Source organism: Passer domesticus, chromosome 25, assembly GCF_036417665.1.
Source record: "Passer domesticus isolate bPasDom1 chromosome 25, bPasDom1.hap1, whole genome shotgun sequence".
Lineage (NCBI taxonomy): Eukaryota > Metazoa > Chordata > Aves > Passeriformes > Passeridae > Passer > Passer domesticus.
In genome coordinates this window covers 1,216,180-1,228,517 of record NC_087498.1, presented here as the reverse complement: position 1 = coordinate 1,228,517, position 12,338 = coordinate 1,216,180, and the positions used below count along the sequence as shown (strand labels likewise).

Sequence of the window (12,338 nt, the reverse complement as noted above, 5' to 3'; positions counted from 1 at the left end):
TTCATCTTTGAACTGAAGGAACTAAGCAAAAAGTGCAAAGCAATGGAGAGTCAGGCCATGGAGGGGACACACCTTAAAGTTCTGCTTTCCTCTGTGCAGAGTCCTGGAGGTGCCCTACGCCTACCAGTGCTGCGCCTACGGGAGCTGCAGCAGCATCTTCAGGGTGTCCAGCCAGTGGGAGGGAGAAGACATGGCCCCTGAGGAGGAGGATCCACACAAGAGGACCCTGGAATTGTTCCCAGGTCACACTGACAACCACTGTGAGTAAACAGCCTGCATGGTGATCGGCCCCGGGCAGGGCTGGGAGCTGGGGTGCAATCCTGCATCTGCAGGAGTGGTGCACTGACAGAGGTGACACTGCCTCAGGGAGGGCAGGCTGAGCCTTCTTCAACACTGTGGCCCATTGCTTTGAACACGCTCCATTTGGTGACCCTCTGTGGGAGAAAGGGTAGATCTGGCACATCCAAACAATCACAGTGGAACCAAAGGACCTGGCAGCCCCCACACCTGGGGCACGTTTGTCAATTTGGCCTTGCTGGCTATGGAGGGACACTGCTCAAGGCACTGGAAGGTGGCTGAGGCTACCTGGGACAACTGGGCTTGGTCATTAGACTTCTGGGCCATGTGGAGCCTTTGGCAGGACATCACTGTTTGTTCTTACATCAACTAGAGGAAGGACCCTGGGATTAATCTGAGTAAGAGAATGAACTCAAATACCTGGAATATCCCACTGACTGGAGGCAGAGAGAGCTCTGTGTGTGCTACTTTTGTGCACACCCTGGGTGTTACAGCAAAGGTCAGGGTTAGGTGTGACAAGAGGACATGTTTGGGGAACACAGCACAGGGACTGGCCAAGGCAGGGAAGATGAAGCTCCATGGTCAAACAGTATTTTCTGTCCAAGAGTCAATTTATTCTGTGCTCCAAAGTGCAGCTCTGCACAGACTGCATGAGGCCAGTTCCAGGAGCCAGCAGAGAGTGCAAGGCACCACTGCACTCCCAGCCCCACTGGTGTGATCCCTCTGCAAGAGAATCTCAGAATAACACAAAGAAAAACATGAACCCCTTTGCTTCCTCTGTAACTGCTGGAGAGTGCAAACAACATTTCAGAACACAGCCTGGATGCTGCTTCTATTTATATATTTGTGTAAATACAGTGCACTTCCAAGGCCTGAGACATCCTGTAGGCAAATCCACATGGGAGATGGAGAGAGGGCTGTGCCCCTGGAGAGCCCTGACCCACCTGCTCCCAGGAGCACTGAGCATCAGCCCAGCCAGGGGCCCTGCTGTGCCCCCACAGCCTGAGCAGGCAGGACTGCATCTGGAGGCAGATTCAGACCCAGAGCTGCTGGAAGACAAGACACGTTGTGACACAGCCAGAAGTGACCCCCAAACCCTGTACTCCTGCACTGATCCTTCACAGCCTTAGAATGACCTTTAGACATGCCAAGGGTCCAGCCAGAGGGTAGCAAATGTGATTCCTACTGGCATGATGTGGCTCCAGGAAGCATGGTAGACTTGGTGGTAACACTGGCCAGACAGTACAGAGGAGTCATGTTACAGTCATTGCTGCAGGATTTCATTCTGAGCCAGGTCACTTTTTCCATCATTAATGCAGCCCATACTGTAGCAGTCCTAGTGCAGATAGTTGTGAGGTTTGCCCAGCAAATTGTGGCATTTGTGGAAAGATCTAGATTGTGACAAGGGGCCACAGACCTGCTTTTGCTCGGTACCAAAGTCTTTGATGTGCCAAAGGATGCTGTCACCTGGCCCTGCCAGCAGACCAAAACCTACCCCAGGGTCCCAGGCCTCCAGGCCAGTCCCAGCACCATGAGGGGAATGCTGACTGATTCTGAGACCAAATGAGACTATTTGCAGCTCATAAAGGCTCCTATTTTCAGATGTTAAAGCATTGGATCTATTTTGAAATATCAAAGCATAGAGGTACAAATGGAAATGCATAGGAACATCATTCCTTATGATATGCAGCTTTTGCAGATGACTCTCCAGACCTCCAGCAGCAGGGTCTGCTCTTGATGATATAGGCTTTGTGATATTGCTGTTTTACTTAATTAATCATGGCTTTATTTCTGTTCCCTGTGCTCCCTTTCTGATGGCCACTGATGGCATTAGTCTGGGTTATATGAAACTTAAAACACTTTCTCATTAAAGAGGAAAAAAGCTCCCAAACATTCCTTTCATGCAAGAGGGAAAGCGGTCTGCTGAAGAGAAAATACCTTGGGGCTGTGTCTCAGCAGGTCCAGCCAGGCTTGTCAGGGCACTTGGACACTGTGGGAGAACTTGTAAGAGGGACAGGGAACACTTCCAGACAGCTCTGTCCTCTCAGCCCTGTGCACTGCTTCCAGTCCCTCCCACAGGAGTGCCCAGAACCTCAGGCTGGGCAGTGGAAGGCAGCTTGTCCCAGGCAGCCACGCAGGGATAGGAAATGCTCCCATGCCCAGCCCTGCCCTGCCTGGCCGTGGCTCCTCCAGCCTCCCCTGCTCCCACACCCAGCACCTGAGGGAGCACTGGCTCCAGACTCAGAGCACACAGTGCCACAGCCCCCAGGGCCACATCAGCCCTTCCCCATCCCCTCAGGGCCCTGGGGGATGTCCACCCGAGTGTGTCCATCCTCATCTGAGCAACAGCCACCTGGGGCCCAAACTAGAGTGCTCAGTGCACAGCTCATCATTCTGTCACCTTGCCAAAATGGATATTTAAGGTCTCACTTCCAGCACTTGGGATATCGTTGATATGTTTGGGATATCATTGAATTCTGCAATGGTTTGGGGTTGGGAAATACCTTGAAGCTCTTCTCGTGGCCCCCCCTGCCATGGCAGGGACACCTTCCACTGTCCCAGGTGGCTCCAAGCCCCATCCAGCCTGGCCTTGGACACTGCCAGGGATCCAGGGGCAGCCACAGCTTCTCTCCAGATCTCTTGGCACCCCTTTAGACACTGGAAGGGTCTCTAAATCCTGGAGCCTTCTCTTCTCCCAGTTATCTCAGCCTCTTTGGATTACAACTGGCAGTGTTTAGCAGTACCCCTGCCCCAAGTCTGCCCCTGTGGCTGACCAGGAACCCAAAGATGGCTCAGGGACCTGCCACCAGGACAGCCCCCAGCAGCCCCCAGCAGCTCCCAACAGTGCTGCAGAGGAGGGCAGGAAAAGTGCCCTGGGGCACTTCCCTCACCATCCCAGCGGCTCCCCTTGGGACCTCTGGTTTGAGGACAGAAGAGGATGAATTCCCTTACAAGCATGTGTTTGCAATGATGGAACAAAGCTGTGGGAGGGGAGAGGGGAGCACATGTGTGTGGATATCCTGGGCAGTGGGACACTGCTCCCCCAGCCCAGCACCTCCAGCAGCTTGTGAAGTTACTAAGGAACTTCTGCACTACCTGCAAACCCTACAGGGTCCTTAGAGATCCACTTCTACTCCTGTCATTCAAAAAGCTACTCCAGACCCCAAACAGGATCTGCCCAGGCCTCTTGCAGCCACCCTCACACCGAGGAGAGGGCAAGTCCCTGCAGCCCCAGGGACTGCCCTGGCTGAGACAGACAGGACTGAGCAGGGAATGAGCAGACAGCACTAAGGGGTAAAGCATTCAGCCCAGTGTTTTCTGTTCTATCCCTTCCCCAGCAATTCTGCTCCTCTCCCTCTCACTTGACTTTTGGTACAGGCAGCCCCTTTCTCATGGAAAGGACACTACTGGCAAAGAGGATTTTTCCCATAAGACCTCAGAAAGTGGAGGCACCTCAGCAAAATTCAAATAAATAACAGCTTCTTCAAAATCAATGCAGCCTGCCTTGCTGGGACATAACAGCCATTTTCCTTTCTCCACAGTTCCCAGGCTGGAGACTGACTGGTTTCTAGCAGAGAGAGGTACATTTTTCACTTTGAATCCCACTGTGCTGACTAAGGATTGCTTTGTAATTCCCAGCAGGCTCAGTAGTCCAGGCAAAACAAAAGATCATCCTTCACTTCAGGAAAATGTTTAACCTGGGCTTAAAACCAGGCTTTGAGGAGAAAATGGATGGCACAGGTTACACTTTCCCAAGGGCTGGGTCTCAGCAGAGCACAGAAAGAGCAAGGCTGTGTCTGTTTTATTTGGGTATCATGACTGCACATCACAGCCTCCGCACTGTGGCTGGAAAAGACACTGGAGATTTATAAGACTATAAAATACAAGGATGAAATATTTTTCCATCCCACTGTGAGGGTTTCCTTGCCAGGCTCCAAAGCAGCAGTAATATTTCAATTCTTACACAGACAGATCTTAAAAATGACCTTTTTTTCCAAAGCTCCCTGAAGCCGAGAAAGCCATGAAGCTTGTCAGGAGGCACTAAAGATAGCACGTTATTTGTCATCATCCTTTAATCAAATAATCCCAGTCACATTTTCAAACACAGGCAGGGAGCACAGCTCTTGAGAGGCACCACTTCTAAACAGATTAGACACATAAATCCCACTCAGGTCAGCCTTATCTTCAGTGCTGTGGAAATTTGCCTTCCTGGCCACTGTCTAAGCTGCCAGGTGCACACCTGGGCTCCAGCATCAGTCCATTCATCCAAGAGAGAGTTCATCCCACAGCCACAGATCCAGCTCTCTGGCTACCAGGCTGTAGCAAGAACAAAACCACATCCTTTCCCTTTCCTCCCGCTGGCAGACAACCCTCCCAAGATCTCCACTGGGAGCTGAAGGCTGTGCTGGTGCCACGGCTGGGAACGGGGCAGCAGGACAGCTCCTGTCCTCACCGTGTCCCAGTGTTGTCAGCCAGCAGGACTTTGGGAACAGGAGCAAGGAACAAAGCAGAAAAGTACATCGTGGATTAGGCTGAGAGGATGCCATTCACCCTGGTGATGGCCTACACTGAACACACAGCTGAGGGCTCAGCCCCATTCCCTTCCAGCAGCTTCTTCTTCAGCCAGGGGCTCTCTGCCTGACCCTCAGCAAGCCCCAGCCTGGCTCGGGGTGCAGCTGCCAGCATGACAGAGATGCTGGTGCAGGGCTGGGCTCTGCAGCCTGGCTGCACAAACCCCATGGCTGCAGAATCCCACAGGCAACCAGCCTGCAAATCCCTCAGCAAATCCTGGGAACATCCACGATTAAAAACAGGGCACCACAGTCCCAAGGTTTTACAGGGCACAAAATAAAGCAATAAATGTTGTGTTCCCTTGTCTCTTTGCTGAGGAACTGTTTGGTGGTGGTTGCTGCTGACAAAAAATTTGTGCTGCAAGAAGAGGTTGATGGTTCCCTCTGAACAAAGCCCCAAAATCCCTGTTGGTGAACAAATATTGGACAAGGCCTGCCCAGAAAGCTCCCATGGAGAAGCTGCATTTGAAGGCTTTGTGTTCTGTAACCACACAGGCTGGAGTATTTCGTTACTTTTAATAAAGAGAGCTGGGAGGAGGGAACCGCAGTCACACAGCTCTGGGATCTGGGGCTCTCACACTTCAAAATGTTGGGAGTAACCTAAAAACAGAGGGGTTGGCTACACTGCAACCCACCAACGTTTACAAGATCTTCTCCCTCTACAGCAGTGACTGCAGGGGACAAGGTGTACACCAGCAGCTACTTTGAACTGGCTGGGAAGGTCTGTGTGCAGGACAGGCAGCAGGAAAAGCTCCTGGCCCAGGTAGCTCTGATGGCTCTGCTTGTTCTTATCTGAGCAGCATTTCTTGTTCTTTCCTCTCCAGATGACCTAGATGCAGATGATCTTCAGCTGGACCTTGAGGAGTCGAAGCTGCACCCCACTATCCAGTGCACACCAAGCCCGGGTGAGCAGCCAGGGAAACCCTTTGAACAGAGTGGGATCCTTTGAGCTTCTCTCAATCCCCAGGATCCCCCACGACCTTTCAGATCAGAAGCCTGATGGGCTGGAGGCCAAATGGGGGACAGGTGAGGAGTGTCCTTTTCCCTGTTGGAGGCAGCTGCCCTCCCAGGAGGAGAGGCCCAGGTCAGGATAAGCCTGGCCAGGAGCCCCAGGTACCACCAGCTCCTCCATCCATCTGCACTCAGACCTGGCTATCCTGATTCCCTGCATGACTTACACTTGGCTTTGCCTCAGCCAGCCCAGAATATTGCATGGCAAGGCCTTGTCCTTGGAGTCCTGATCATACCTATGGCACTGCAAACTGCAGGGATGCTTTGCTCTGTTTCCTGAGGAAGGGAGAGGAGAGAGGCACTGGACTGCACAGGCTGGCTGGGGCTCGAGGAAGTTGCCTTTGATTTTGTCCCTGTTCATAGCTCAGTGGGGTCCTACACAAGCACACCTGGAGGCTGGAGAGCTCTGGTTCCAGCCAGTCTGCTGTGGGACACTGGCAGGGACAGACTTTTTACCAGTTGTTCTACTGAGTTTGTGGCAAAAGGAACAAGATTTCAGCTGAGGGCATGTCCTGCTGCCTGGCATTCTGAGTTTCACCTCCTTTGAGATGAGAAAGATTTCTCCATTTCCTTTAATTTTTTTGCTCTCTACCACCTAAAACTTCTACCACCCTGGTTTTGTTTTTGCTGAGCCACTCACTGAAACATCCCAATCCCTCCCAGAGGCAATTTCATGCCATTTCCCACTTTCCCCACTTTCCTCTTTTCCTTTGGCTTCCAGACCAGTCCTCTTTTTACCCCTCCATGACCTTCTCTTACTCACTCCCTCCTCCATCCACTTCTATTCTTTTTTTCTCCTGACATCCTTCCATGTTCAGCCTGCCCAGACCCCTCTGTCCCTTCCCTGCCACACCAGCTCACTCCCTCTCTCCCTCATGCCCAGACACTTCACCTCCTGGTGCTCATCCCATGCATGCAGAAACAGACACCTCTTAGCCAAGGTCTTGAGTGTACAGAGAGAGGCTGGCAGAGCCAGAGCAGGATGCAGCATCCTGGCAGATCTCCACACCACCAGCTCCCAGGAGAACATGAGGAGGAGCAGGTAATGGCAGAGGGGCCCAAATGCCAGGCTGACACCAGGAGTGTTGGTCGGTCTGCAGTCACGACCTTCTTACATTTTAGGAGCACTGATCAGTTTGTTGTTCCTTACATTTCATTTTGACCTCTCCCTGCACCTTCTTCCCACCCTAGACAAGATCTGACAGGATGCCAGAGGCACTCCAGAGTGGGGGCAGGAGCACAGGGCAGAGCCAAGAGGCAGCTGCAGAAGAGGGGGGACAATGTCATCTTTTCCTTGCCAGCCCAAGGCACTCATGTGGCTGGTGGGGCCAGGAGAGGGCTGGGACCTGGCCACCACTCCGAGCAGCACCACTGGAGAGAAGCAGTGCCTGCTGGGTGTAACTTTGGGGTTTGTCTTCCAGGTCCCTTCAAGCCCTGTGATCACCTGTTTGAGAGCTGGATCATCCGCCTGGGAGTCTGGGTCATCGTTCTGGTCTCGGTGCTCTGCAACGGGCTGGTCATCCTGGCTGTCTTTGCTTCCCCCAGCTACCTCTCCCCGGTGAAGTTCCTCGTGGGCTCCATTGCTGGGGCCAACATGCTGACAGGCATCTCCTGCAGCATGCTGGCCCTCGTGGACACCCTCACCTACGGCCACTTTGCCCACTATGGCGCCAGATGGGAGTCGGGTGTGGGCTGCAGGGTGACAGGGTTCCTGTCCGTGCTGGCCTCCCAGGCTGCCATCTTCCTGCTGACCCTGGCTGCCGTGCAGTGCAGCCTCTCAGCCTCCTGCGTGCGGGGATATGGGAAGTCCCCGTCCCTGGGCAAGGTCAAGGCTGCTGCCGGTTGCTGCCTGTTGTTGTCCTCTGTGGCTGCTGTTCTGCCTCTCTTCTCCATTGGGGAATATGGAGCATCCCCTCTCTGCCTCCCATACCCCATCCCAGAGGGGAAACCCACCACCCTAGGCTTCACCGTGGCCTTGGTGATGACAAACATGCTCTGCTTCCTGACCATCACCGGCACCTACATCCGACTCTACTGCAACCTGCTGAAGGGGGAGTTCAGCGCTGTCTGGGACTGCGCCATGGTCAAGCATGTGGCCTGGCTGATCTTCACCAACTGCCTCCTCTACTGCCCAGTGGCCTTCCTCACCTTCTCCTCTACCCTCAATCTCTTCCTTATCACCCCAGAGGTCATCAAATCCGTCTTCCTTGTGGTCCTGCCCCTGCCCGCCTGCCTCAACCCCTTGCTCTACCTGCTCTTCAACCCCCACTTCAGAGATGACTTCCGCCTGCTGAGGCAGAAAGGGCAGGACAAGAGCAGCTTCCCTCAGTCCTGCAGGGCTGGTGACATGGAGAAAAGCTCCTATGATTCCACCCAGGCTCTGGTGAACTTCTCCGACATCGACCACATATGTGAGACACCTGATTCCCTGGGAGTGCGCCCCATCCTTGACAGCTACAGCTTCCCCTCCATGACACTCATCCCCTGCCAGCAAAGGGTGGGCACCAGGGGCAAGGAGAGGGGCTGCTCTGAGCATTGCCCCTGCCTCAATGACAGTGAGGTGCTGATAACTTCAGAGAGCCGGGATGTGTCTGGCAGCAGCCTCCGGATAACCTTCCTCCCCTCCCCACCCACGCCGCCCTACACATCTCACTTGTAAACCTCCTCGGAGCAGCCGTGGGAACGGCCCCACAGCACACGCCGAGGGCCAACAGCAGTGCCAAGGGGCCAGCAAGGTGACACAAACGGCTCCCTGAAAAGCACCAGTACAACCTGTCTACCCTCATCCCCATCATACCTGCCTGGGCAACAGGCACCGCTCTGCCAGCTGCCCCTGGCCTAGAAGGGCTCTGACTGAGCTCCAGACACTCAGGGCTGGCCATGGGAGGAGACAATCCCTGTGTGAGTCTCACTTCTGCTAGGAACTGCCTGGGAGAGAGCCCCACTGGCTCAGGAAGTGGGTCAGGGAAACCTCCTCCTGCCCACCCTGCAGCATCACCAGCCAGGAGGAGCCTGCAGCGAAACCAAGCTTTCTTCTCAAGGCAGAGACCTCTTGGCCAAAGCCATTGCTCTGTGGCAACCCCTGGAAATGGCCGCCTGTGATGATGTGGCCATCCACAGGAACCCCAGCCCTTGTCCTCTAGGGCTCTCTGCAGGTCCCACACACCTCTGGAAATGGGCTGGTGTCTGTCTCACGCCACCAAAAGCAGCACATCCATGTGTACACCCAAGTTTTAGACCACCTCTGCTTTGGGAATCCCCATTCATTCCCTGGAAGCTTCGTGGGTTGGACACAACCCTCACTTCCAGCCAAGACCAGGAGCTGGGGATGCTCAGTTTTCCAATCATACCCACAGTGACTTACAAGGGGTCTCTGAAATCCCCAGCAGCCAAACCCAAACAGTTCCCAGAAAAACCCATGTGCTCTGCTTGAGGTCACCCAGCAACACCGAGCCAAGGCACCCAAGGGCACACCAGGCCCCTCCACCCCCCTTCAAACAGCACAGCACACCTAGGGCATTCCTGTCTGTAGCCACCTGGCTCCTGGTCAGACATGGTGAAAATGGGGTCTGGCTGCTGCCTCATTGCCCCCAAACCTCACTCCTGGAAGAGGCTCTTGGTTCTTGGGTACATGTCCCACACACAGTGTAGCCATTCTGGGGACTGCATGTGCCTTCTCCTGTTTGAAGGGCAGGCAGCTGGTGTAGAAGGAGGAAACAGAAATCAGCATTGTGGGATGGTAGCATCAGGAGGACACAGGCCACTGGGAACAGCCTCAAGTCCACTCCCTGCAGCTCAGGGATCTCCCAAATCCATTGACTCCATCACAAACCCTCCCAGTGCCACCCAGTGCAGCAGGGAGCCCTGCGCTCAGAGCTCAGGCCTGGGCAAAGCTTTGGTTCTGCTGACGTTACTGCAGCTGTTTGTCACTCATTTTCATGAGATAATAAATGAGCCCTGTTGCTGACCAGTGGCTGGTTTCTGTCCTCTTTCACGTGAGGAGCACCTTGGTGGTGGTGGAAGATGCTGTGCCTTGGGTGTTGTCTGCACTGCAAGAGTGAGAGCTGGGAAATTGTGTTGTGTCCACACGAGCTGACACCACCCTCCCTACCCTTGCTCTCAGGAGGGAAGAGCTAAATCACCAACATTTATGCAGCAGAACTGTGGCACTGGTGCCTCCCAAGGTCCCGTGGAACAGACTCCTGTGAGCTGTACCCTGTGATCTGCTGCTCAGGGCTCTGAGTTTGTGACCAGGACAGAGTCTGTGGCATCAAAGTGCAAGGACATCATATAACAGGATCTCCCATGCAAAGCCAGACTCACCAGACAGAGCCTGGCTCTGCTTCCTTCCTCTGCACTTGAGGCCTGTGGTCTTATCTCAAGATGAAAAACTTGAGATGAAAACTTGGGCAAGACCCAAGGATTAGAAGGTGGGGTCCCAAAATTTAGTGACAAAATCCAAAGCTCTGCTACAATCTTCAAGTGGGAACTGGGAAAAACATGGCCTGTTGTGCGACTTGAATCCTGATCCAGACCTCTGATATCCTGAAAATGCTCAAAATCTGTTTTCCTGTTTGGCTCATTAAAAACACAGAGCCATTTTCTTCCATGTCCTTAAGGCTGCTCACATGCACAGGACTGGGAAAGACTCATCCTAGGTCAATTTCCAGAAACAAAATGCGCCTTTGGAGGTGGGATCAACCTCCTGGAGCTAGTCCAGAGGAGGACTACAATGTCAGTTAGAGAGATGAAGTATGGGGAAAGGTTGAGAGAATTGAGATGGTTCAGCCTGGAGAAAAGAAGCTCTGGGGTGACCTAACTGGGGCCTTCCAGGTCCTGAAAGGAGCCTGCAAGAAAGGTGGAGAGAGACTGTTCACAAGGGCCTGGAGTCACAGGACAAAAGGGAATGGCTTCAAACTGACAGGGAGGAGGTTTGATTAGATATTGGGGGAGGAATTCTTCCCTGTGAGGGTGGGCAGGCCCTGGCACAGGTTGCCCAGAGCAGCTGTGGCTGTTCCTGAATCCCTGGAAGTGTCCAAGGCCAGGCTGGACAGAGCTTGGAGCAGCCTGGGATAGTGGAAGGTGTCCCTGCTGTGGCAGGCATGGGGCTGGGTGAGCTTTAAGGTCACTTCCCATCCAGGACAATTCTATGATCCTCAGCATAAACTCAAATTCCCCAGCACATATCCTTACTCCATAAGGAAATCTCGAATTGGAAGACAGCCTAAAATAAACCCCACTGACACAATGAGCATCATTACAAGTCACAGACTAACTGCAACACTCCTGAAACTTGCCTGAAATCCCCGGCCCTGCACTGCTGCTGGGAGTATCTTCAAGCAGTCACTGAGGTACCCAAAGGCACACAGGGCAGAAGTTGTCCCCAGCAGAGGGACATGTGAGTTCTCCAAGGGCTCTGGGCCATCAGGGGACAGCTCTTCATCATGATGGCAGCAGGAGCTGAGCAGCACTGAGGACAAGAGCAGCATGATGTTGCATGGCCAGTGTAGCAGAAATGGAGTCCCCAGCAGGTACATGGGGTTCCCAAAATGTCAGATCTTGTGCACAGCTCCTGAACATGTCAGGCTGCCATGGCTGGAGAGGCTGTGGGGTAGATGCAGCAGCTTTCTTTTGGGATTACACAAGTTGCAGCCCTCATCCAAAGGGTCTCTATACAGTTTCAGCCAAGTGTCTCAGGTGTTGGCCACTGTGGGGGACAGCAATGACAAACAGTTACAGACACTCTTGATGGCACTGAAGGCAGAGGAACAGGGAGTCAGCCCAAGGCTGGCCAGAGTCTGGCACAGTCAGCTTTCCAGGGCTCAGGCTCACACCTCAGGAGCTGGCTGAAGGGAGGAGCAGCATCTGAGAGAGCCCAACCCAGGAAGACCCAGAGATAATGGCAGGGTTGATACAGGTGAAAGCACTGCCTTTCACATGAACAATTTCCCCAAGAAGCTGTGGAAAAGTCCACTGTGGGTCTGTATAGAAGATCTTTGGGTTGTGGGGCTCCCTGATCAATGGGGGACTTCCCACACCCTCTTCTCCCAGATGAAGTGTTGGCCAGCAGCCCTTCAGGTCCTGTCTGTGCCAGAGCCCACACCAGGCCAGCCAAACTGAGACCTACAGCACTTCACTCATCTCTCAGACCTCCACAGCAGACACTGCCCATGGATGTGCTGACCATTACTTCGGCTCACCCAGGATCCCCCCTGCACCCTGGCTCCTGCCTCACTGACGTCTCCAGGCACATGCCTGGAGGGTGTCCCCAGTGAGCCAAGGACAGGCTGCAGGGATCTCAGGGGAAGGAGGGACTCAGAGGGCACCAGATCACCCCAAAGGGCCCTGAGCCCCAAAAGCAGACATGCTGTAAAGCAGAGGGGCTTTTCCTCACTTTTCAGGAGGAAAGAGTCCCTTGGCTCTGTCCAGGGAAGCTCAGATGCCTCTGAAAGCCAGTGC

The 12,338-nt window shown here is 53.8% G+C and overlaps 1 protein-coding gene across 1 annotated transcript in view; it reads left to right on the top strand.

Moving 5' to 3' along the window:
* LGR6 (leucine rich repeat containing G protein-coupled receptor 6) overlaps positions 1-9,846 on the top strand; it is a 151,653-nt gene extending 141,807 nt beyond the window's left edge. The window contains exons 16-18 of the mRNA XM_064399090.1: positions 100-260; positions 5,693-5,773; positions 7,301-9,846. Of these exons, the coding sequence (XP_064255160.1) occupies positions 100-260; positions 5,693-5,773; positions 7,301-8,538 (1,480 nt within the window). The 3' untranslated portion in view covers positions 8,539-9,846. The remainder of the gene's footprint in view (positions 1-99; positions 261-5,692; positions 5,774-7,300) is intronic.
* Positions 9,847-12,338: the final 2,492 nt, after the last annotated feature.